Consider the following 27,658-nt stretch of genomic DNA (forward strand, 5'->3'; position numbering starts at 1 on the left):
AATCACAGCTTGTCAAAAGAGATGAGCGCTTCAGCAACTTTCCTTTAATTATCATCTCATTTGTTAGTCCTACAATGTTCCAATTTCTGCAAGGGTTACTTGGCTACATACCTTGTTATAACTGTTTAAGCAGTTATAATCTGTTAAGTGAGCTATCATAGTGTCTGGATAAGTAATTTGGACAGTCATGAAGTACTAATTATCTAACAGCACTGGGAGGATGATGATGGTTGTAGCTGGTTCTCTAGCCTGTTGAGGCTGGCTGTTTTTCATTAACCATAAGATTGCTGTTTCTGCATTTGAAAGTATGTGAAGAACTTCATTGGATTGAAACTTACCTGCTCAATCAAGTCACCTTTTTCTGGGCTCCTTGCCCCATGTCCATGACTGTGCCATGCCCCACCGCACAGCTAGCACAACATGGGTGTGTGGTGGGCAGTTTTTGGTCTTGAATCCAAATTGATCCTGGGCATTTGCTAGGCTTTGTGGAGGTAGCCTCTGGCACCTGATTGTGTGCAGCTCAGTCCTACAGACTTGGCGCTAGCATGGCTGCTTCTTAGTGCTTTTAATTTCCAAGCGACCTCTTCCTTGCTGTAGTAAATGTGTTGGTAGAAGGACCTTGGAAATTTTGAGGTCCTGGGTCTTTGGGAAACAGCGGTCACTGGGTGAGTGAGACCAGGGAAAGATATCCTACAGGTACAGAAGTTTTGCTGTGAGAAAAACTGCCTCAAGTCCCAGTTTTGCTAAATATGCTGGGGTTGCAAACAGCTTTGCCCTAAGGGAGCAGCAACTTCATATCCTTCTAAAAGTGCATAGATTGTCTATTTCTGTTTCAGTAATTTCAGATGTGCTCAGTTTGCAAACAAATTATTTTTCTGTTACATCTATAAACTCAGCATAGTCTCTGAGACAGAATGCCTCATAGTGCTTTTGTTCCTGGATTTATTGGAAGTAAAGATTCTTTGCTGACAGCTGTTTGATCCTGCTGTCTTCAGTGTATGCCCTTAAAAATACCTGTACAATCATGTTATTTTACACAAATACAGATTGCTTGGTTTTTAGCCTTTGCAACTACCTGCAGTTTCTTTGGAAGTTCAGGGGATAAGCATTTCCTCAGTGTATCTGGAAGTTGGGTTTCTAGTAAACAGTTCTGTTAATTACGTGCAAGCAGAAGTATAATGCAGGTCACTCAATTTTAGTTCTGTGCTGTGGGACTAATAGGAGAAGGAATTGTAAGCATCTACTTGTGTCATGAGAGCAAACAGCTAAGACTTGTGAGTGAACAAAGCAAACAAGTACAGATAGTACTGCCGTTATTAGTCATTTCTAAAAGAAACTTTTGCACAGTATTCACTGAAAGAAATGCCTGATTTTAAGTGAAATTAGATATTTCAAATACATAGTTATTTTCATGGTGTAGAGAAAGTATCCAGTTGTCAGATCAGACAAGTTAGAAAGAAAATTACTGGATATTCTTACACATTTGAATAAGGATTCACATAACCTGATATTGTTTGGATAAATTCAAACTTTCCGAAGACAATAGTATTTAAGAGTATTTAAAGTTATTGTACAGAACTCTGCAAAGTTACTTAGGACTCTGCAGACTGCACAAATTAAAGATGCATATCTTTATTCAAAATATGGTTTTAATTGGTATAGTTATTGCCTAGTGGCATTTAATTATCTTGCATGCAGTCTTTGGGAGTGACAGGGCAGAGAAGAAGAACATTGAAGCAACAGCGAACTTCATTTATCTGACTTTTTGTTCCCTGTATTCATCTTAACTTCTCTTCTTGTTCTTAACATTTCTTTTCTCTCAATTAAAAGATATCTGTTAATGAGCATTGAGCATACTGCGAAATCTCAAAAGCCATGATTATGCTGTCTACATTTTCCCTCACAGAAAATTTAGGAAAAAAACTTATCCCCAACGTCATCTTATTAGAAGCTGGTTGTGATGGCTGTCCCTTTTTTGAACTTTGAGAAACTGAAGACATAGTGAGGCCCAATGGTCCTTAAGGACAAGGGTCTGAGCTCATTCAGGGTCCTTTGCTTGCTCTCGGCTGAAGGAATACCAGTGCAGCTGCTTGTCCTCTTTGCAGCCTGTGAGACCAATCCTCTTCTCCAAAAGACCTTCGAGTACAGCTTCTTCTCCAGCTGTTGGGTAAATATCAGAGGTAAAGGAAAGCTGTTTCCAGCAGATGCTCTGACAAGCAGTTAGTAAACTCCTCCTTTCAGAAAACTTTTTGTCACCCAGCTATCCAAATCTATAAATGCCTATTCTAAAAGCTGTGTCAACTCAGCATATGTTACCCAGGGCTTGAGCAAGTAGATTGTCTGGTCATGGTGGTACATTGTGATAAACTGTTTTGTTTGTTTCTTACCAGAAATACGCAGAATGATAGTTTACTTCAGAAACTGCAAATACAATTTGTTTCTTTACATTGTTGAGGAACAGTTAAACAGAAACTATATAGATATTTATTTCCACTTTCTAAATTGCTGAAATGATTTATTACTGTGCATTTTCCATGGCGTTACATTTTTATTGCTTTATATTGCACATGTTGGGTTTTAATAGTTGCATCTTTCATTTCATTAATTTGAAATTAAACATTAAATTGCAGAGAAAGTTCAGCTATGGCTCCTAAAGCATACTAAAGCATAAAAAATAAGCTTTGGTATTTACTTTCTAAAATGAAAGTGCGGATGGAATACAGACTAAGTAGAAACATAATCTCTCAACATGATTTGTGGTGCTGTACATAACAGCATCTGTAACTGTGGGATCTGTGTTCAATTCCAGTGCTACAAAATTTATTCTGTCCTTGTTAACTAAGAATGTTTTAGCCTTTAACAATTATGGGTTTTGCCAGTACTCAGCAAGGATTGTGTCTTTCCATTGATATCAACATACAGTTTGTGCTTAATTGCTAAGATAGCTCCTTTTTTCACTTAAATTCTCCATTTTCAGGTTTCCTTTTCTTTTTTTTTTTTTTTTCTCTTTTTATATGATGTGTCATTTGCTTGAAAAGCTAATACAGAAATGTTCTGTGGAATTCATACTGCAAAACATTTATAGGGTTAGCTCTGCTAAGAGTTAGACCTATAATTCAATTCATACCTCTGAAAACTCGCACAGAAGTCACATCTCTTAGAGATGAAAATATGCCGAAGAAACACTGATTATTATTTAAAGGAGCAGAAAATGAGTCCAGGAACATTTAGATGGAGGGATGAAACTGGAATGCACGTCTGCAGCATGGATTGTTCCATTAGAGTACTACTTCAGAATTCAGTCAGTTTTTAATAATTATTGAGTGTATGCACAGGCTTTTGAACTTCAGTTTGCTAGGAACAGCAAGTGGCTTGTTATGCTTATTTGAATCAGAGGGTGAAAGCTAACTCCTGCTATGCTCCCAGGTACTAAAATATTTACCAGGTTATGTGTATTTTGAGGACAAGAAATGTAGCAATTAGAAATTCCTAGCAAGTCTGAATTTCTAGAAGGTAGAAAGTAAAGCCAAGGATAACATCCAACACCCATTGTAACTTATGGCAAATGCTACACATTTGTCAGTAGGGCTGGCATACCCGTTATCGTATGCTTAGAGAAAGAAGGAAACTTTTTCTAAAAGGTAAATAAGACGGGCATAAAATGTAGCTGAGTATCTTGACATGAGCGGCTCTTAGACCACCAGAGAGGAAGCAGAATCAGAAAGAGTAAAGATGTTAATTGTTTGTAATAGAGCTAGCAACAATACTAAATATCAAAACTACCGTTTTATTGAAGCAGGAGTATTGAGTGGATGTTTAGGTTGGTGTGGCAGTGCTGAGGGTTTTTGACAGGGTTGTATTGAAATCCTTTCTCTGAAGACAGCTGCTTTCATACAGCTCATTTTCATGAAAAGTTTTGAGCACTTCTTAATTTCACATTAGGAAAAAAGCGAAGATTATCTTCAGAGCTGCTGAACAACAGGATTTATGTCTTCTGTGTAACTCTTGCTCATGAGAAAAGACGGCAACATTAAAAAGAGTAACATCTGAGATATATGTTAAAAATTGCATATTTGCTATAGGAGATGTTCAAGAAGCAAAAAGCTTAAATGTTTTACTGTTTAAAAGGAAACCTTGCATATCTGAATAATTAATGCAGATAAGATATCTCATTTTAAAGTCTCAGAAGGAACAGAGCAACCATTTTGTTGTGGTGTTCTGAATGGTTCTGTGTCTTCAGGTTCTGTTTAGATGCAGTTTGTGTACTCAGTATAGTTATTTTCGTATCAGTGAGAAAAGAAAAACTTAATCTAAGTTTCTATTCAGAAAAGGTGATTTTTATACTACTCCATTCTGTTAAATTAAAGAGTGATGTTTGCAGTCAGCCTGTGGTTTCTTGGTGCATAATATCCCTCGTGTTACAAATAATATTCCAAAGGTCTGGGTTACTGAGATTGTTTTCATGGCTGCAGTCCCATCTGAATCACTGAATATACGAGGAACTTTTGTGGCTGATACTCCTGCATTAGAAGGCAAGAATCTTACTAAGTTCTGAATAGATGTGAATTACTGCCTTAAAATCTGAGATGTTGAGTTGCTTGTTTTTTTGTGCTGTTATTAGTAGAATCAAAAGCTGTAAATAGGAACAAAATACTGTGTCACAGGTGCTCAAAGACAGCATTGGAACCACTGGGATAGTCAGCTCATTCAGCTGACTCACACCTCTAAGGTGTAAAATGTTAAACAAGAATAAGGCATCCCTACACTGAGCTGGGATGTGGAGTCTCAGGTTTCTGTGTTTAAAAAAGCAGGCTTCCTAATGAACTGCCTGTGAGGACTCACCACAAACCTTTTCTGCATAAGAAAGCAGCCTTTCACTGACTCAATTCTGAGCAGTGGCTGGAGCCACTGATGTCTTACTGGTGGTCTTGCGGGACCAAGGATACACCTAAGAACAGAACAGTGTAAAATGGCACTGATACTCAGCTCTGTATCGGCGCAACAGGAAATAAACTGTACAGAGAAAGGAGGAAATTGTAAGACTCTGAATATGATAAGCAGAATGTATATATTTTTAGAGAAAGGCGTCAATTTTAAATGTGCGCACGAAGTAGAATGCAGCTGATCTTCTAATGGCAGGTTTGCATTTACCTTTTCTGTGGATGAATTTACTCTCTCAGTTGTGCTATTTCCATTCTGATAAAAGGCCAGATGCTATAATTTTAGCTGTTGTTTTTCATTTGAGGTGATGTTTTGTAATAAAAGCATGTGTCCAAAGTAATTCACGTCTGGAGGTGCAAATCATGACTTGATGCTTGGAGCTGAGTATTTCAGGTTCTTTAGCGATGGACAAGTGGAAGTAAAAACAAATGGAAAAAAGCCACGATAAGGAGGAACCATATGGTACACTTGTAACAGTTAAACTCATGCTCTATTTTGCTGCATGTCTGCAGGATGCACAGATTAGACCCTTGTGCCTAGGCTCCACGCCAAGATTGAATTAATGTTTTGAAGCTTTTCATTTAATCTTCTTTCATAGGAAAAAGAGTAAATAGTTGAGTAAAAAGCTTAGGATGGTGGGAGCACTTTACCCATTTCATAACCTCTCTCTGTTCTGTCTTGTGTGCTTTTTACCTAACACCTGACCTATTTTATTATACATGCTAATAAGAGTGTAGGATCTTGTGTTAAGACCAAAACTGCATCATTTCATTATTCATATATTTTACTTTATTGGCTGACAATGTCCTGAAAATTCCACAATCATCCGTAGATATTTTACACCTCACCTCTGTAGTGCTTATTTTTGCATATCTGTGGTACCTGGTATCTCTGTGTGCTCTCTTTGAAAAGGGCATCTGCCTCTCCACTGACTTTCATAGTCAAGTCCATTGCTTTTTATGTTTGTGTCCCAGTCAATACAAAGCTCCTAGTATAAAATCCCAAGTTAGAGCTGAGTCATGCCTCTGGCTCTGAGTAAAAATAAGCAGAAGAGCAAACTGGTTGCCCTGTCTGTGCTTTGAATTAGCCAGCTATACCCCAAAATAAATTATTCACAGGAATAATTATAATAGATACATTTTCTGAGCTTCTTTATCTCAGAAATTGTCTGCCTTGATATAGGCCTCAGGGAAAGTGCTTTAATTAAAAAATAATTTTTCTGTCACTCCTCTGAGTCTGCAGTAGACTAAATATCTGATTTTCTAATCCAAGTGTGACATGTTGTTGTTAGTTGCCTTTTTCTGTCTCTGTACATTTCACAAGGGAGCTGCATCTACCAGCTCACGTTGGTGCGAGTATCCTGCCACAGAAGATCTTTTTTGTTAGGTTTGTCTATCACTATGTAGAAGTTCTGTAAGCATTACAAATTTAGTAGGCAACATTCCTAATCCTAGATATTTACTTAATTTTAAATTCTAGTCACATTATAAATCATCAGTATTTTTTACATAGTTTTACATATTCTGTTAGCTTTTGTCCTTTAACAGCTCAGCAATACTTAGCAGACAAAAGTTATTACAATAATATTACAAATAATAATTTTTAAAATCTTATATGCAAAGTCCTCTAAGTCTCTTATAAAAATAGATTCATCCTTTTCAAAGGATACACACAGTAAAATGTGTGGCCTCACTGGGTCAGTTATGTGCATTTTTTTTCTCAGTGTAGAATTCATTAATCTGGAGGTTAGATAGTCTCATGATACATCTTTTAGACAGAGACATGGAATTTTGAGCTGTGGTAGCATCAGGGCTTCTGTGTTTACTGGAAGATGTTTTTGCTATGGCAGACATCGAGTATGGGAACAGAAGATTTGCAACCACAGTTGCAAATGTTAAGCTGAAAGTGAACGCTAATCAAATAATGTAGATAGTTTGTGTGAAGATACAAATGGCCAGTGTGCGTAGTGGTGATTGTTATTGACGTGTGGAAAAGTAGATCAGACATCCTTAAAAAGTGGCAAGGCAGCAATTTTTCTGTAATGACTGTGTAGCTGTTAAAGATACCGTGCTATGCTTTACAGCATTCTTGCTAAACTGGACAGCTGTTTGTACGTGTGGAGTGTGTTTGGGTGATATCAGATGCACTGCTGAATCCATAGGATGCTTGTGAGCATTAACCATTTAGTAAACAAAAGCCTTTCATTGACAGGTAGGCACAGAGCTCCATATATTGATTGCAGTAGTGCAGGTGTTTTTTTGGTTTTTCGTTTCTTTTTTTTTTTACAAAAAAAAAAGAGCCTTCCTGCTTTCTTCCTTTATTTATTCCTGCAGATTTCAGAAAGAAAAGATTAAGAAATGTTTGTGAATATTTGTAACAGAATGTTGATTTAGTGGGTATTGATCGATGGGAGGAATGAGTGGCAATATTTTCTGTTTCTATGCTTCAGAGAATGTTGAAAGAACTACACAGTCTGTAGTAAATTAAGAACACTTTTAATTGTGAAAACATCTTGTTTTTATGTGTTTTTCTTTGATCCAGCTGACTGTTTACTGTGAACTTCAAATAAGCACATATCAATTCTTTGTCATTTAGCTAGAGCGTAAGGATCTTTTGTCCAGATTTGTGTGCACAGTGTGACACATTATGCCTCTAAGCAGTGGTGGTCTGATCTTCAACAAAGCATTTCAGTCAAATGTCTCACTATTAACCAGAGCAATATTTTTTAAACAACCTTCTATGTTAAAGAAATAAAAAATAATAAATAGAGTAACTTTTCCAGCTTCTGTGTTGCTGGGTGCCTTCATGACCTAAGCGAATTCCTGGGAGGCTTATCATGGAGCCAGGATGAAAGCCAGAGATGGCTACTCTTGTAGGCTACCCGCAGAACTATCTTTTTATCCTGAGCAATTGCTCCCTGCATCAGCAGAATGAGACTGGTTAGTTAGGTGTGGGCTTATGACAGCAATGAATCACTGGAAGTACAGCGCAGCTTCTTCCATTTTCCAATTTCAAATTGTAGGAATGGAATAGGAAGGGTAACAGTGGATTTATGTTCTTGCTTTGCAGAGCTTGCTGCCTGTAAAATTAGATAGGAGGAAATAACGTTTTTTTGTAGTTTATTGGGATATTAGCACCTCCCTTTGCTTGTCATTTCAGTGTAGCTTCCAGGATTTTAGTATTCCACGAGGAGTTTAATAGCACTGGCTTCAGTGATCTGGAAAAGCATACACAGTACCTACCACCTTTCTTAATAATTTTTATCCTTGAAGATATTTTACATCTCCATCACTTCGCCTCCTTTTTCCAAACAACCACTCTTTTCTCTCTAAAATCCCAATCTTCAGTGTTCCATAATTATTTAAACAGTAGTTACAGCTTATCATAAAAAAACTTGTCAAAGCAGTAAGCCTTGCCAGTGGCACTGAGACACGCTAAAGGTTGGCAGCTGTGCACTGCAGGATGTATTTGCAGGATTCAAACAGAGAAACTTGTGTACAGTTGTTATCCTGGGCAGTTGCATTAAAAATACAAAATAAAAACCAACCCCCTAACCAAACATACTGAAAAAACCATCATGTGCATGTACTGCGTCCATGCTGCGTGTTGGAGAAAACAGACATCAAGTTGATGTCATAGGGTATGCCTTGCAACCCTGCTATAAGCTTTGTGGTTCTCCTCTGGGTGCTTTCCAAGTGCCTTACCATCCTTTTTATACTGTGGAGCCCAGAAATACACACAAGGTCAGGCTGCACCAGCACTAAATATAGCATGAGAAGCACTTCTTTTGACTGGCTACGTTGTGTTTAGTGCACCCCACAAAGCATTTTGCCCCTCTGCTGTAAAGACACACTTGTTGGCTTGTACCAAGCCCGCTGCCACCAGCAGCCTGGGCCCCTTCCTGCTGAGCTGCTCTCCAGTTATTCATCTCCATAGCTGTGCCTTGTCCAGCAATGCTTTGTCCCAAGTGCAGCACCTGACGTTTTTCTTGAATTTCATGTTATTCAGGATGTATAAAACCAATAAAGCTGCATCCTTAATTCTAAATATATGATAAGCTATGCTGATTTGTGCATCTCAGGGAAATGTGCATAGAAATGTAGTAAAAGTCTAGAGAGTAATAATATCAGAAGAGGATATGGATGTTAATGAGTCATTTTGCCGGCAGTGAACTAATGAAGCCTTGTTTCCTGGAGGTTTGTGCCTCATTTTTGATTTACTGCTGTCAAAAAGGTGAAAAATAGAACTGCAGCTTTTCTTGTTGTTGGGCTTTTACAAGGTTTTGATATGAATGGATGCCATCTAGTGAGATGTGACCTCTTTGACACCCTTTCACTATTCCTGTAGTTTCTCGGTATTGTGCAGCTGCATGATTACTTAGTGTCTGTGGGAAGCAACTAATCTTCTTAATGTTTAGCTGAAATCAGCAAGTGGTTTTGGAGTTAATGGGAGGAACAAATACGTGTGTGTACACTCACACATACTGAGTACTCCGTAAGCAATCGTAAGGCTGCAAGAAAGAATGTGCCAGGAACTCTGGTTGAACAAAACTTTTGTAATTACTGATTCATATGCAACTCTATTTTATTAATTACTGGTCATAATGATCAAATGTCAGGGATCTCTGCATTCTTCAGCATTCTTGATGTAATAGAATGTGAATTAAAAGCAAACATTGATGGGAAAGGCAAAGTAAGAGCACAAATATATAATTTTTAGAAACTTTTGAAATTGAGTTCAAGGCAATAATTTTGTGTTGCAATTAAAGTTGTAACATTGCTTTTTATTTCTTTGAAAGCAAGGGGCATTTTGTTTATTTACATGATTTGTAATGCAATTTTGTTGATTAAAGCTTGTGTAAATGTAGCTGAATAGGAAACATTGTCATTAGTAATTTCTAAATGATGGAAAGATTTGTTGGTTATATTTCTGTAACATGGAACTGTCAATAGCATTTTCAAGCTAGTATAATTCTTACAAAGGAACTTAATATTTCTTTGCTAGTAACCTACTGATTTCTACCAGATTTCTCAAAATAATGCAAAAATGTATGGTGCTAATGACTGATAATCGTCTGAATTATATGAAGAGAAAACATTATGTCAGAATTTAGTTTAAAAAGTGTGTTTACATGAAGCAACTCTTAGCAAAGTGAGCAGATTCTTTAGTAATCCAGCAGAAATCCAGGAGCTTGTACCTCCTGGCCCTGGGAGAAGAGGGACTTTCCTTTTACTCTGGATTCAACTGCTATAACATGTCATGAATGTTGGTCTACCTTTATGTGGTTTCATCATCTTGTGCCTGTTTCATGAACTCACTGCCACCACCATTTGGATCAATAAACCCTATATATTTCTATTCCCAAACCCATTTGAATGAAATGAAGGGTTCAATGTAGTATTATTTTTCTGCATTGTCTATTGTGGGGAAAACAGTGTCTCAGTTTGCCCTCTAAAGCACCTCTACAAAGGAAACAAAAAGTGAGTGGTGTCAGTGTCCCAAAGGTGGTTGTTCTGCAACTTAAATAGACTTTGAATAAGACAGAGACCCATCTCCTCCTTGAATACTTAACTGCATGTATCTGTGAGCCTGGTAAATAACATAAGCTTGGCACAGTTCTTACAGGCATCAGCTGGGTTTGGGGTTGGCCTGTCTGGGATTAAAAAATAAAGCCCCGTGGCTCCATTTTGTAGTTAAAAAATAATACTGGTTATATTTTAAAGAAAGTATTTGTCATGTCTAACAGTAATTCCATATATCAGTGCGTGTCTTGCAGTGTGAAGACAAATATCATTTAATTTTGTTACAGCTGATCAATTCTATTAAAAATATTACTCATTACAATTACTGTACATTTTCAGAATAAACTTATTCCTTTAGAAACAGCAGAACTCTCTGAAAATTCTTACCTAGTTCTTAAAAATATGTGCTATTTATATGAAAATAATAGAGTGCTGTAACCTAAATCCAGAAGTATATGCTTTTTTTTTTTTTCATATTTACAAATATCTCCCTATATTTGTGCAGCTGTCATTATTTTATCTTAAATAAATGTGAACATAGAAGACAAAATTAGAGTTGTAAATAAGGCTGGAATATCTAGCATACAAGCAGGATTTGGAACCTTCCAAATACTTGCTGAGAACTAATTAAACTTGTCCTGCTTCTATAATTGCTTTGCATCAGCCCTCTATGTTTGGAAAGGAAAAAATGATAAACATTCAGACAAAGGCAGAGGTTGCTTTTTTCCTGTCTTGAGCTATTTCTGCTCTTCAAGAATGTAGGCTTGATGTCTGCAAATGCTGCATTGTTTATAATTAAACAGTGGATCAATAAAATAATAAATGCAAAGCACTGAAGTTAGGATTTCTGTTGACAGATTGTGCATCTGAGGATAGCTTATTTTTATTGAGAGGCCACTGTTACAGAATACAAGAAGTGGTATTCTTCCATTAAACGTCCCACACTTATAAAACTGAAATGCACAGTATCATTTTAGATGAACATTTCACTTTGAAGTTGCATGGAAATTAGAATAGTATTTCTTTTCAGAGAGAGAGAGAGAGAGAGAGATGGTAACAACATTGAGGTGCAAATTCAGTGTTTGGTGCCTGTAATCAAGGCTAAACAAACTGCTTCACTTCAGCCTTCTCTTATGCTTTGTTTCCTATAGAACAGATCATAAGCACTGTGAAGCTTGCTTATATAGTGATGCAAGGACTTAGTCTTTTCCAGAGACTGACTTTCAAGACAAAATCCCTTCCTTCTTCAACAGCCCCAGTATTCAGGTTCACTGAGCACAAACTGAAGAGAGCCTGGAATAGAGCAAATCCTCCATCCGTCCTGAAATACCACACAGCCCTTTCGTGCCATTTGAGTGAGGGGCTGGAGTGAGCAAATGTCCAAGTAACCAGTGTGTTCTCTCTGTACCTCATAATTAGTAAAACAACTGCATGTAGACACTGTAAAAGCACTCACAGCACTGATAGCAAGGGTGAAGAGTGGGATTCATCTGCCTAAATGTCAGTGTATGTAGCTGAGCTCAGCTCCAGCTCCCATTGTAATCAAGGGAAGAATCGTAGTTGAGGGAATATCCTGAAGACCTTTATTCATAAATATGCATAAAGCATAATATGCCTAAGCATACCCAATTTCTACTTCCACACCTATCCCCCCTAAAAATACAAACACCTAAATCTTCATTTTTTTATTCCCTTCGTAATTAGAATGATGAACTCTGTCATTTCTATAAAGTCACTGGCTAGCATCCTTTCTAAAAATAAACATTCTAGAACAGAAAGAGAGAAGTCAGTTAACACTTGTATTAGAGGTCACAGATTCAGAGTTAATTTAGAATTTGGCAGTTGGTTCAGATATGATTGGCAAGGAGATAGCCAAAAGGCTGCAAGTATAAATTGGAAATAAATGGAAATAGATTATGTGACTGGGATACAGCTCTGAATCCATAATGCATGTCTTGAGACTGACTTGCTCATAAAAGAGCATGTGTTTAATGTGTCATAAAAATATTTAAGCCACGTTGGTCTTTGTATAAATGTTCCATTTTTAAAGTTGAATTCTGGAGTGGCTAAAAATGACTTCAGCATGCATATCCTTGCCATCAGCATAAAGGGTAATACATACATACATACATACACACACATATATAAAGAAAAATCACTGGAAACTGTTTTTTTCCCCTTTGATATCTGCGTTACCTTCTTTATTGTTGTTCTTAGCCTCTGTGTCCAGATCTGTTTTTCAGTCCTTGCTCTGCCATCTATTTTGTTACATAGTATTCCTCTGAGAGAAGCTGTGGATGTTTTCTGTTAGGATACAGTTGGGAGGCAGTGAGTTGCTGACGAGAAGGCATCGTGTATGGGTTTGTGAGTGTGCATGGGTGACTGCAGTGTCCAAAAGAGACGCTTGCCTGAGTTCCTTTGACTACTTCTGCTCCAAAGCTGATAAAGATGATATATGTGTGTAAATAATGTCAGATATATTTTGAATGTGCTTATGTTCTGCATCATTAGTTTTTTCACTGTTGGTAGCTAAACTGCAAGAATCTGAACATCTGCTACCACCTGCTAGTTCAAGTGTCTGCGGGAAGCAGTGACAGCAGTGAGAAAAGATCACCTCTAAAACGTTCTCTTTTCTTTCTGCTATTCTCTTTTAACTAAGCACTGTCATCTTAACTTAGCTCAGAATTTAACCTGGTGCCATATCTAAGAAATGATTTCTAGAGTGTTAAGAAACATTCTGCAGTGACAGAAGAAGAAGAGAGGACGTGACCAGAGCTGCTCTCACCCCATCACTCTCCACAAATGCATGGCCACCATCCCTTGTACATACGTGTTAATCTTATACCTGAGTCAGTATTACTCCCTCCATAACAGCATGTGAAATACAGATCAGTGCTAACATCTCCAGTGGTACTGTGATGCATTAGATTATGATTGTTTTGTGTTAACTTATATTACAGTATTTTAATATTTGTGTTATATTTATCTTATTCCTCACAGGTGAGATATGTGCTTTTAAAATTCATGGACAAGAAATGCCATTTGAAGCTGTTGTGCTTAACAAGACATCTGGAGAAGGTCGTCTTCGAGCCAAAAGTCCTATTGATTGTGAGCTGCAGAAAGAATACACGTTCATCATTCAAGCCTATGACTGTGGATCAGGACCAAGTGGAGTAAACTGGAAGAAATCTCACAAGTAGGTGAAAATGATATTTATTCGCTTTGTTGTGCATTTACTCTATGGTGCAAATCAGATTGAAGGTACCCTTTTTATAGAATCATAGAGTGGTTTGGGATGGAATGAACCTTTAAGATCATCTAATTCCAAACCCTCGCTGTAGGCAATTATACCTCCTCTAGACCAGGTTGATGCAAGCCACATCCAGCCTGGCCTTGAATGCTTCCAGGGAGGGGGCATTCACAACCTGTTCCAGTGCGTCAGAACCCTCACAGTAAAGAATTTCTTCCTAATATCTAGTCTACGTCTACCCTCTTCCAGTTTAAAACCATTTTCCCTTGTCCTGTTGCTACCTGCCCTTATGGAAAGTTCCTCCTCAGCTTTCCTGTACGCCCCTTCAGGTACTAGAAGGCTGCTATAAAGTCCCCCTGGAGCCTTCTTTTTTCCAGACTAAAGGGCCCCGGCTCTCTTAGCCTGTCCTCACAGGGGAGGTGCTCCATGGCCCTCCTCTGCACCTACTCCAACAGCTCAATGTCCTTCTTGTGTTGGTGTCTCCAGAACTGGAAACAATACTCCAGGTGGGGTCTTGTGAGAGCAGGGTAGAGGGGCAGAATCACCTCCCTTGACCTGCTGGTCACGCTTCTTTGGATGCAACCCAGAATATGGTTGGCCTTTGGGCCTGCAAGTGCACAGTGCTGGCTCATGTTGAACTTTTCATCAACCAGTGCTCCCAGTCCTTCTCTTCTGGGCTGCTCTTAAGCCATTCTCCACCCAGCCTGTGTCTGTCTTGGGATTGCCCCAACTCAAGTGCAGAACTTTGCACTTGAACTTGTTGAATTTGATGAGATTGCACGGGCCCACCTCTCAAGTCTGTCCGGGTCTCTCTGGATAGCATCCCTTCCCTCTAGCATGTCAACTGTGCCACTCAGCTTTGTGTTATCTGCAAAGTTGCTGACGATGTACTCAATCCCACTGTCCATGTAGCATATGACGATGTTAAATAAAACCAATCCCAATGCTGATCCCTGAGGAATACCACTTATCATCAGTCTTCCCTTGGACATTAAGCAGTTGGCCACAGCTTTCTGAGCGCAGCCAGAAACTCAATTCCTTATCCAGCAAGTGGTTCATCATCATTTCCCTTTTTCTTCAATTTGGTGATCAGGTTATCATATATATGTTTATACTGTAGTCATGTAGAGAGCAGTTAAACCAAGATGATTAGTTGTCACAATGGTTTGTCCACTTTTAATTCCTATTTCTTTTTAGAGATTTTTTCTTTTTTGCCTCTGACAGTTTGACTTACTCTGCACTGGTTCCAGCTGAAGTTTTTAACAGAATCACGGTTCTAGTGGAGAAGTGTATCTCAGTTTTGGTTAACTTTTCCATTCTTGCTTTTATATTAAATACATTGACTGAACAGATCATCCAGGAAATAGAACCTAGCTCTTAATTGGTACTTAGAAATTGTAATTAAGTGTTCTTTCAGTTCATCTCATTTGAAATGGTAAGAAAAGGGGAAATTGATCATTTTTTTAGTATGTGCATATATATAAGCTATTTCAGTGTTGCCTTTGCACGGTGGATTTCTGATCTCAACTTTTGGACAGAAAGTCCCAGAGGAATTCACATCCTCTAGTTGGGAAAGGGTATTCAAGGTGAATAGGTGGTACTTTTTACTGTGGAGCCAGTTTCCTGCGTACCTTTTAAATAAAGGCAGTGCCCTTTTCTCCCTGCAAGGCATGCAGACCATTTGTCATTAACTCAGATACAGAAGTATAACTGCTGTTCATTTTGCTAAGAACCACTTAAATGATTAATAGGTCTTCCTTTTATTCATCCAGACAATTAAAATTTTCATTAGCTCTATAAAGCATTCCAAACTCTTTTAGGATGTTTAAAAAGAATGTATATCTAGAAAAAAGTCTACAATATCAAATAATTATCAAGTTACAGAAGCAATTTTTCCTCAATACTATTAATTTTTATATCATTTTTCACTCACATTACTAACAAGCTACTGAGTGTTAGACTTGGAAAATTTGGTCTAATCATGGTCATTAAATCTGGCTCACTCAGAGCAGCCTTTGCTATTCTTTCTTTCGTTTGTATAGTAAACACACTAAGCTAGGTTTCTGGAGTCCAAACACCTATTCCTGGTTCTGCCGTTGATCTGGAACACCCCTTCCCTTTTCTGTCTGCTTGTTACCCAGCTTATCCAACCAGATACAAATTTGTTTCAATTTAGTACACTGAGAGTTAGCACGTTAAGTACAGAAAATCTCTTATTTTTGATCCTCAGAGGCTTACCATAATGTGCATATTGAAAATGTGGGGAAGTCATTATCTTGATAAGAGGTGCCAACAGCAAGGATCCTGTTCTTATATTTGCAAGTAAATTAGTGTCTTGGGATTTAATGGGGAATCTCAGACCTACATCAGTATGCAGCTTGTGTTGCATCATTTTTCTCTTTAAATGCTACCAAGCATTTCACTTTTTAATATTGACACAACTCTTTCCTTTAGAAGGCAAATTACAAATATTATAGCTACTTAAGTAATTAGGTAGTTAGAATCAGCAGAGGGTGAAATACTTTGTATTGAAGAGTGCCATAAATTGACAATTTTTATGTGACAAGTATTTAATATGCTTTTTTTTTTATTAGCTTGTTTTTTCCATTTACTGACCCATTTTGCACTGGTGTAATGTCACCAACTTTCTGCTGGGCTCCATGTTAAAAGGCAGCACAGTTTTAGCAAGGAACCCTTTGAGTTCCTCTCCCTGATACTTTTGGCACAGTGCTTTTACCTACAGAAACTTAAGGTATTAAGTTGGGCAAATTAAATACAGGAATTCAATAATATCTGATTTTAGCAAATGTTGACATGTTCTTCTATATATTTTTTTGTCAGCCCTTTTACATTAAGAAAGCAAACTGCTAATAATATGATCTTACTTGAAGTCATTCTAAACTATTTTCTCTTTGATTTCTTTTCTTATGTGTTTTAGGGCAGTTGTCCATATCCAAGTAAAGGATGTTAATGAGTTTTCACCAGCTTTCAAGGAGAGTATGTATAAGGCCACCGTGACAGAGGGAAAGATCTATGACAGCATACTGCAGGTAGAAGCCATAGATGAGGACTGTTCCCCGCAGTATAGCCAGATCTGCAATTATGAAATTGTCACAACAGATGTTCCTTTTGCTATCGATAGAAATGGTGAGTATGGAGAAGGATCTGACTGTAATTTCTGGGACAGACAGTGTTATTTTTTGCAGATAGTGTATAATTAATAATTGATACCAGTTGATAATCCAGCCCTTTGAGTTTTAACTCAAGAAACTAATACTGTTCTCATCTCTGAGAATGAAGAAACTGTAACATTGGAAAATTGCATCTTTTTTACGTTTGATGTGGTCAGAAAGTGCCACAATAATATGCGTCATGGAAATGAAAAAATGGTTTTATAGATGTGCAGTACCTTTCTCTGACAGTCAGTCTGTTCTCTTAGCTGTCTAAAATCTAGTTTCCTGTGCAGCAGTAATGCAGCATGTAGCCCTACTTAATTTATTTGCAGGTTTATAGCTAGTCCCAGTCTTCTGAACTCTTTGGATGCAGAATGGACACTATACTGACTGCGTTTAGTAGTTCACAGTTCTAATCATTTGTGGCCCTTCCTGAAGTTGGTCTCCTATTCTGCAGTATAGAATAAAATATGCCTTGGGAAAGTAGTAACATTTTTCAAGGGTTCGTATTTTACTTGGTTTTCTAATGTAATACTAAATGGACATCTCAAAAAATAATGAATCATATTAAGTTTTCCATATGGTGCACTTTCTGACACTGGCTTCTCTACCTGTCAGCTTCTTGCTTCTCCTAGTCAAGTTCTTACCGGGGAAAAGCACAGACTTTGTCACTGAGTTTGGGAGAAGTGGCTGGGCTACATTTAGAATGAGCTAAGGATTCTCCCTTCCCTTTCTCTGCTTGCTTTAGACAATACAGAATAGTGATTCTGTATTTCACGTGCTTCAGCAGTGCCATATTGGCATCGTTTTGTAAATAGGAGTGCTGTTCTCTCTGTACCTGGGGCAGAGGCCTGTGATGGACCCATGGGAAGTTCTACATGTGCACCACGCTGTGGTACTGAAGGAAATATCCTTCGTGTTACTGGTTTTAGTTATCAGTATTTGCACACGCACCCTTGTGAAAAAATAGAAAATATAAATTCCTGTGCTTACAGAACATGTTTCCCCAACCAAACACCCTGTTTGTATACCCAGCAGTGATTTATGTGATTTTTTGCCGGTTTGGAGATTGAAAGCATGCATGGAGCTACATTTTCTCTAAGCAGTTGTTTTCATATTGGGACGTTTTATTAGAGAAAGAGAAAAAAAAAAAACACCTTTCTCTAGTTCAAAAATGATCCATCTTCATTTGCACAGCTCTTGCATAATGTACAGCTGAGCTTCAAAAGGTAATAATCTGTTAGCACATCAGTGCAGTGTAAATGGCGTTGGTGGAAAAAGACTACTTGTAATACCATCATTTGGAGGCAAGCATTCTATATACTATATAAAAGATGTAGTCATGAGTATGTCTGTGTTTAGGTAAACGTTGAGCTGTTTAGGTGGCTTCATGAATAGGCTTGTGACTTTTAATGGCTAAATAACAGACAAAAATGAGCGTTGTATGGAGCAGGCATTCCAATTGCTTATGCCTTTTCAGGTGTTATCTCGCAGTGCAGCTGGCTCTTGAGCGATCACGGCTTCTTTTATGTCAGAGGCATGATCAAAAGCACATTAAATGTCAAGTGTCTTTGGTTACATATTTGTCCCCATGTGCTTGTGACCTGCTTTCCAGCAAAGACAACCAGAAATTGACTTAAAAATCACGTTAAAGGCCAAGATTAATTGGTGTTAGGTTATAATACGTGCAGTTTCTTGGTCGTGAATTCAGTTAATAACTCTTTGATCTATTTGTTCACTAAAAGAACACTGCTGCCACAGTCAACAGTAATTGCAGTCTAATTTGCAATTTTTTAAAATAATGGTGATTGCTTAAGCTCACTGGGATTAGAGACAGAGAATAGATGGCTGCACTTTTATTTTGTGACAGAAATATGTTGCTTAGTTCCAACACATTTCACTGCTCAGAATGTGCCTCTTTGCCAGCAGATATAAGCTTTCTCTGATGCAAATTCTTTGGCATTGTTCCCATTTTTGTTACCTGTGGGATATATTAAAATAGATGTATGAGATGCTTGGGACTGTCTGTTAATGCTGTGCTAATTAGGATTTTGTTTATAGTTTTTTTGCCCATTGTGAAAAACCAATCTAGGGTCTCCATTCTAGTGAAAGTCATGTCATTGTGTCTTGTGGAAGTGATCTTTTTTTTTTCCACTTTTCAGAAATACAGCTGTGGTATTTCAATTCCCAGAAATTCTCCAAAAGTAAAGGGTTTGTAATTAAAAAAAAATAAATAAATGCAACTATTGGTTCATATGTTGAGATGTTTCTTTTGACCACAAACCTGTGAGAATAGCCATTAACAGACTTTGAAATAGATGAACATGCTTTGTCATCAGCTTTTACCTTTTGGTAGATCATTTCCTTTTTAGGCAAAATCTATTTCTTATATCTGTATCGGTCCAGGGAACATTTTGTTGTATTGAAAAATTATATTGCACATTGCAAAACGTTTACAGAAAGGAAGAGAAAACCCTCCAGACTGCAGCTATGCACAGTGTACTTCACATCACCAAATTGTGTGAGGTACAAACTGATAAACATCGGCACAGGCAGCAGCATCCAGTATAGACCTTAGTAGGTCATGCATCTAAAGAAAAGTAAAATAAAGCTTCCTAATTTACATTTGGCAACTTTGACTCAGTGCTTTTAATTTCTTCCTGATCTAAATTATTTCACGTGAAGAAAGTCTGGTATTCCTAAGAATTCACATTTAGACACTAATTCTGTTATGACTCTGAACTGCACTCTGACTTTGGAGAAGACGTTTGGTAACTATTACTTATCATTATACCCATTTTACAGAGGAAGAAGCTACTTGCCCAATCCCTGGGAAGTGCTTAGAAATAAATGTTCAGATAGCTCAGTGTGAAGATGAAATCAGTACAAGTTTTGTCAGGTCACTTATCTTAGAAAACAGACCTGAGCAGAACCTTGCAAGGTCAACTTTACAGCACTGAGATCTGTATTAGGACCTCTAAACTCCTGATATTGTCAGAAAAGTGAAACTTTTTAGTTAACTATTTGCATGTAGTTTTTATTTGTGTGTATTTGTTTATTTATTAAATCATGCTTTCTTTACATTGGCTTAGAAAAGTGCATGTTCTGAAAAGAAGTCACACTAGTCCTCCTGTTGGCATACTGTCAAATACAGCGTTTGCTGGCTCTTCGCTGCTGGAGATCTTGTGATGTTGAAGCTGTTTGCAGCATTGCTAGCTCTGGTGTCATGCAAGGGTTTGTAGATTAAAGTTCATACTCCCTGTACATACAGGAAGTAAGCATGAAATTCAAATGGGAATTGCAGTAGTAGAGTAGTTGAGTCTGTCTCCTGTTCTTGTGAATAAGATCTTTAGAATAGGATGAAAGATACCCATAAAACAGGGAAGTCTGTATCAAACTATTCCCAAAACTGACCCTGAAGAAACAGCAGTGCAAATGTGTAAGTCCTCACACAAGAATATTCATATTTTTGTTGTTCACTTAATCAGCTTTCTGTTTTGTTTTTAAATCTGTTATAGCTCTTGGTATTTCCAGGAAAAAAGGCCAATGTTAAGAAAGCTTGAAGAAAATTAATTGTGTATTGTGTAGAGAAGTACTTACTTTTCCCATTGAAATTTCCTTCTTTATTGATTACCTTTCTGTTCATGGATGAGATGCAAATAGAAATTCTCAGTCTATTGGTAAAACATTAGTCTTTGTTTACAGTGTTATAGTGCTTGGTGTTTATAGTGTTTACCATCTGTGTCTACTTTTAATCATAAATTGTAAAATAACTTAGTATAAAGCATCAGAGATAACAGAAAAATTGCATATTTAGGGTATCAATGAATTGCAGTAATATCTACAGGGCATCCAAATGACCTTCCATAACAGCTTGATCCAGAGTAAGCATTCTCATTCAAAGAGATGGTATAAAAACCAAGTGAAGACATGTCAAATACACTGTACAGTCTCAAATTTTGGTTTAAGCAGTGAGGGCATTTCAGTGGAAATGGGCAGAATTAAAATGCTAAACTCTTTAATTACATGTTCATACAGTTACATAGTAATCTCCTAGTCTTGCAGGAAGTGCTCTGAGAAAGACATTTCTTTGTGAAAGTTATTTCTTTGATCCTGAAACAAGCGATTTGTCACCTTCATATGTGTGTCAGGTTCAGAAGGTAATTTCTGGTATTGCTGAGTTTTATTTTCCATGTGGTAGCTCAATTCTGTCATGTCAAATACTGCTGAGCTCTCTTATGTAGAAGGTGATTTTGCACCTTACATTTAAAATCCAGGGAAAGGGGTTAAATATCTCTCACTTAAAGGATAGTAACTTTAAGGGGAAAAAATACTTAGGCTGGACTTACATTCAGCATTAGATCTCAAGAGAGCAAGGTGCAGCTGCCACATTAAGGCAGTGTGTTCTGGGAAGATGTGGAAGATGAGCATCTGCTCATACTTGGCATTTGAATATTAATCTTTAAATAGTCATAGTCTTACTTCAGAAAATATTGAGCAGGTGTTTGCTACAGACGTGCCCATATGTAGTAAAGACTAGTAAAGTTGTAAGTTGTCTAATAACTTCCCTTCATCCAGTAAAGAAATAAAGTCCTGCCCGTCCCTGTGGATGTCCTGTGTGTTCCAAAGAGCTTATGATTTGATGAACTCTTACCTTGAATGTGATAATCCACATATGCCAAAATTCCTGAATGTTATCTTTTATTGAATCTGTAGGTAACATCAGAAACACTGAGAAGCTAAACTATGATAAACAGCATCAGTATGAGATAATGGTGACAGCTTTTGACTGTGGACAAAAACATGCGAGAGAAGATGTCTTAGTGAAAGTTAACGTCAAACCAGTGTGCAAACCAGGCTGGCAAGGTAAGGTTTAATAGCTTGTATATCCCAACCCCCCTTCTATCCCTGGGCAAGCAAGCAAATGCATACACAGTATTTTCTAAGTCTGTCTAAATATACTGAAAGATTAAAAAATTATTCTGGCTTCTCTTTCTCCTTGGAATCCGCTTTCATGTGTATGCACAAATGCATGAGTGAAGGCTTGTTCCATCTGCAATGGGTACAAAAGGCAAAGTTTATCTTAATTACTGTCATCATATTGAGAGAGTTCAGTAGGAATTTATTTTTGAAAAACAGTTCTAAGAAGCTGCAGTCTACCATCTAAAATGAGGAAAAACCCAGCTAGTGATGAAGTGGGAAGATGCAGACTAGAAGGAATTAAGATGAAAAGGAAGGCTGAATTAAGGAAAAATCATACCATTCATGCAACCACATTATGGAGATTTCATTCAGGACTAATCTGACCTTCAAAATTATAATTTTTAAAGAGAATAATCCAGAAGGAAAGAATCATTTTCACTATTACACTTGCAGGTGAATATGTAGAACTGACACTTAGGGAAAAAAGTGTTTAATTTGTAAATTGAGACCACCTCTTGTCTAGAAGGCTTCACAATGACGTACATCTGAAATGTCATAATTCCATTTTCACAGTCTTCATTTAAAACAGAACCACATTTTATTTTTTCATGGATGCCTCCACCTCCATCGAATATTTAAAAAAGCATTTTTATAAAAATATAACACTACTAAGTATTTCCACATTTTATAACACAAGCTCTTGATTTATACCATATTAATAATATGGTCTCTACACTTTGGAAATGTTTCAGTTTTGTGGAGTCATGTCTAATCACTGGTACACATTTTCTCTTAGAATTCCTATTGGAAAGTTGCTGACTTTTCATTTGCCCGAGGGAATTTTAGTGACTGAATAATTTTTGCCAAGAGGTATCAGTAATGATATGTTTATATTGCCAACTATTGTCGTAGCTATATAAGAGATCACGTATCAAATATACTTCAGGTGATCATTCGTGGTCATATCAAGTACATACACTTACAAACAACCTCAAATAAAGTTGGTTTTATTTTCATTTATGGATGCTTTGGTTTATCTTCAATTATGTGGGGTTTGTGATTCTAATGAAATGATTTCTATTTTAGGCATACAACTTTTTTTTTTTTTTTTTTTTTTTTTTTTTTTTTTTTTTTCTCCCTCCTAGAAGTAAGGCTGTATGTTAAACCAACCACTATGACAGGCTGCCGAGTTGTTAGCTGGAAGCAACCTCTTAAAAAACAACAACAACAAAAAGCACGATGTGGTAGTCTAAAGCAGCTTGACTAAAGTGTCTCTAGTAAGGAAGGATGTGTTTTTCTAGTATTCATTTTGCTTGAATTTGGACTTAGTAGTTCTGTAGTAAACTAGCACAAATGCACTCTGTCTTTATTCTGTCTGATAAAGTTTTATGATAGCTCTTTATTATAGGCAGGGCAAAAATATCAGATAGTTCAGATATTTTCTGCTTGAGCTTATTCCTTGCCTGTGGAATTGTATCTTTCTGTCTGTCAGCAAGGTGACTACTTCATTTTGCTGGCAAGTTTCTGGGTTGATTGACACATGGTGCAAGTGGATGGTATTTGTCTTCTCAGGGTATAAGATACTTAAATAAATAATTGGGTGTGAGACATTAGTTCCTAACTATCAAGTCAGTAATTATTATTTGAAAGAAAGATGCTGCATAATTCTTTCAGAAATTTCTTCATTTGTTTTATAGATACAGTTTTTAAAAACCTACTTATTTCTAAATGTGAAGATAGTCACATATTTGATGGTGTTTTTCATTATGAACCAATATCTGTAAAGACTAAGTGCTGATAGAAAGAAATCAACTAAGAAAAGCCTACTGATAGTATTTCCATCACTTAGAGAAGAAATCTGGAGGGAGACTAAGAATGGAAAATATTTAGAGTGTTTTTACTTCCCTGATAGCCCTATCCCAGGCACAGAATGTGGCACTTGCTCTTGTTAAACTTCAACCAGTTGCTGATTGCCCAGGTGAGCACTTACTACCCAAGTAACAATGGAGACTGCTGTTGAGGAAAGGTAGTGATAGATAATTTCAGCTTCACATCTATGCGTTTGCAGGTTTTTTTAAGCAACAGATTTCTGCACATTCTAGGTGTTTCTAGCTGTTCCTCTTAGGCTCTACTTTTGTTTCCCTGTTCTGTTGACACAGAGCAGACACCATATAGTTTTTGCATCAGTGTGCATTTTTTGATTCACTTCCAGAACGATTGTTTTTGCTGCAGTACTTTTACTGTCATATTGATATTGACTACTATAAAGCTATAGCTGTCTAAATCAGTTCAGGAGAAAGAAAAGTGTTGCAACACAGAAATAAATACATGTATAGCACTTTTATAAAAAGCATCAGGTCATAGGTGAAATAAGAATCATAAATTTGTAACTTAGATCATGTTCATTTAACCTGTTAATAATACCATAATAGTGAATTATCTTTCATTACTTGTAGGACCAGTTCCATGAAACTCAAGGAATCATTCTCCCACAGTTGGGTTAGCAGAAATAAATGAAATAAGACAATGTGCTAAATAATGTACCAGAAAAGCATAGAAGAAGAGTTTAACCACAATAAATAAATAAATAAATAAAGAGCAGAGTAATATAACAACCTAATCTATACTTTGAGATTTTTGAAGTTTAGCTCAATTACTGGAAGTGAAGCCAGAATTGAGGTCAGGTTGTTCCTAAAACTTACTGATTTCAGATGAAATGTAGTTATAATGGCATAAAATGCACAAACAAAGGGAGGCACAACAAAAAAAAAAAAACAAAAACCTCCCCTAAAACAAACGACAGGATGTCTCAAGAAAGTGTGGGAGGATTCTGGCTTTTCCAAAACAGACAGGGAAAGGTTGAATAAGTGTCCTGGTTGTGGCAAGGATGGAGTCTCTGTAGCTGATACGGTGCTGCGCTTTGGATTTAGGAGGAGAATAACGTTGATAGCACAGCAGTGTTTCAGGTGTTGCTGAGTAGTAGTTGCGTTACGTCAAGAACTTCCCAGTTTCCTGTGCTGTCTGCCAGAGAGGAGTTGGTGGTGTAGAAAATGTTGTGATGGGACACAGCCAGGACGGCTGTCCAAAGGTGGCCAAAGGGACATCCCAGATCACAGGAGTTGGCGGGAGGGGGTTGGAGGCTGCTCAGGATTCAGCTGGACATTGATCAGCTAGTGGAGAGCAATTGCACTGCATTATCACTAGCTTTGTGCATTCTTTTCATTTCTCCTTCTGTTTGTTTTCCTATAACAGCTGTCATAATTTGAACTCTCATGTTCTATTTTTTTTTTTCCCCAATTCTCTCCCCCATCCCTCTGGGGAGGGAGAGCGGGTGAATGGCTGTGTGGTGCTGAGCTGCCTGCCAGATGAAACCACAGCTGTCTGTTTTCTCACTCAGCATGGGGCCAACAAAGGGTTGAGATAACAGCAGATCTGACCAGAGCGTGGTAGCAAATTAGTTTGTAATTGATTATAAATATTATATGTTTAATTGTTGTTGATCACAATGTTGATTTATTTACTCTCAGAGTTTATTTGTTCACAATTCTGTTTTAGGTAACTTATCTGTTGCTAATTATTACCACTGAATGATGGCTTTAGGTTGGTTTTTGGTTTTCTCAGTTTTTGTTCCATCCATGAAATTTGTTACATTACACCAGCCAGTGCCCAGCCCAGTCAGTCCCAAGTGGCTATCTTGGGGAGGTCAATATATAGCAAAGACAACAGAACAAAAGCTGTACCTGATTATTTGAGTTTTGTGCACAATATATTTTAGCAGAGTAACACGTTCCTTAAACATCCTCAATTTCACTTTGTTTTTGGTGTTTACTAAAAAGTACTTTGGAAGTAGAAACTTCCATTAAATTACCTAATAGATTGATACTTCTCTTGTCAGAAATTTTTATAAAGATATTGTGTGTTCCATTTGTAAGGCATGTGTGGTTTATTAAGGTGGTGAACTATGGCTTTTCTGCCACCAAAGGCACATTCCTATAATCTCTTTGAGGTGAGCTAGTCATTCAGAGACCATATGAAGGTCACATCAGCTTGCTTCTCCTGCTGAAATATAATCTTTTGTTCAGAGAAGGGCAGGACCTTCTCTTTTAGTAGCAGAGGGATGTTAGAACATTTGTGGGTACACATACTTCACATACTATTTATAGTAGACTTTGCATGAAAGAGGCTGGTCAGGTACAGAAACCTCACAGAATAAAATCAGAAAACTTCCTAGTCCTGAGGAACAACTTTAAAAACTAAAATAAAAAAATACAACAAAAAAAGCCATCACAACTAAATGTTTTCTTCAGTAAATATAAATTGACTTCCAATCTCATTCCATGCATGCACCTGGCAGTTTAAAATGTAATGCTTGTGTTGTTTTAGCTGTAGATATTTGCCCATTTTTTTTGAAATGAAAGTTATTGCTTTATGACTTTATGCTACTCTAATCTTGGAGCTGCTGTGTATGTGTCATTAAGCTAGGGTAATTATAATGAAATGCTCACACTGAGCTGTTAAATTGAATCACAGTCTTTAGTAGAATACCTAGTCTCATCTTTTCTAGACATTTGAAAATTAATTGAATTGCTGAGTAGCTCTAGTCGTGGGGCTCACAGGTTATGTGAGTTCATACTCCTTTTCACTACTTGTTCTGGCATGGTTCTGCTGTTTACCTACCAGACATACTTAGACAAAGCAGACAGATCTGTTTCAACCTCATTTTTAGGCTAGAACTGCACTTCCTCAGCTAATTCTGCTTATGTCTTATGGTTAAATACACATGAATGTTCCAGATAAGTGGTGTTTTTTTTTTTTTTTATGTCTTTTACTCTTTTTTTGCCTGGCTATATCAGACTGGTGGTTCACGGGTGTACTATTAATCTAAAGGAATTAGCTCTTTTTCCATGTTTCCTTCTTTTCCTACTGATGCACAAGTTTACTGAAGAAGTTCCTGACGACGAACTGGTACCTTGTATCATAACCACAAAGCAACGTTTCTTTAACGTTACCAAGGTCATCTTGTCCTGTGCTCAGTATATTCTGTTCCCACATTGACTTTCAGTGTAGGATTACCTTCCAGTTTCTTCATCAGCAACAGTAATTAGTATAGTCAAGATCAGGAGTAGAGAAGTCAAGTAATCCCAAGGTAGATTCATAAGGATCCTTGCTAGATGGATTCCCTGTGTTCCACAAGCTTTGCTTTTTCAGAGTAACCCATTTTTGCCTTCTCTATAGAGAATTCTGTAAGGCCTGTTGAGTAAAAAAATCCAAGTGAAGACTGTCTTTTGCCAGGCTAAGCAGGGCTGATTTTAATCAAGTTTTTCCCATTGGCTTTCCCCTTCCCCCCACACTGGGGAGTCAGTGTTTACCTCCCTAAATTTGTACTGTAATGTGGTAATGCTGTACATTAGTTTGTGCCAAAGGAGAAACAATACTGTTTGAGTTTAGTTAATCAAGCACAACCTGCTGTTTCAGATGGGGATACTTCTGCCTGTTTGAAAAGCATGGATGTGAGTCACATTTTAAGATCCAGTTCAAAATACCTGTTCTGAAATTCAGTCTTTGCAGACTTAGGTTACATAAGGTTCTTCCTCTGAATCAATTCTAGAGGAACTGAAAAATTGCCACAACATTCCTGAGGGGAAGGTGCTGGTCTTTTGAATGTATCCAAGAGAGGATGCAGTTTTAGGAGAAAATAAAATGACCAACTTTGCCACATTCAATGTTAAAATGAAAGATTGAGTCTTTCTCGCAAATCCTTTTTTCTCATTTAAAAAAAAAAAAAAAAAAAAAAATCTCTTCACACTGCCACTGGTTTCTTTTTGCTAGTTCTGACTCTATGCCCTTTT

The 27,658-nt window shown here is 37.3% G+C and overlaps 1 protein-coding gene across 2 annotated transcripts in view; it reads left to right on the top strand.

The window, feature by feature from the left end:
- The window catches only part of CLSTN2 (calsyntenin 2), a gene marked incomplete at both ends in the record, with an annotated part of 291,900 nt that overhangs the window by 209,394 nt on the left and 54,848 nt on the right, over positions 1-27,658 (top strand). For both annotated transcript variants that reach the window (XM_079539494.1, XM_079539493.1), the window contains 3 exons: positions 13,464-13,659; positions 16,652-16,860; positions 21,603-21,752. In XM_079539494.1, the coding sequence (XP_079395620.1) occupies positions 13,499-13,659; positions 16,652-16,860; positions 21,603-21,752 (520 nt within the window). The remainder of the gene's footprint in view (positions 1-13,463; positions 13,660-16,651; positions 16,861-21,602; positions 21,753-27,658) is intronic.

This window comes from Tetrao urogallus, assembly GCF_951394365.1.
Source record: "Tetrao urogallus genome assembly, chromosome: 9".
NCBI lineage: Eukaryota > Metazoa > Chordata > Aves > Galliformes > Phasianidae > Tetrao > Tetrao urogallus.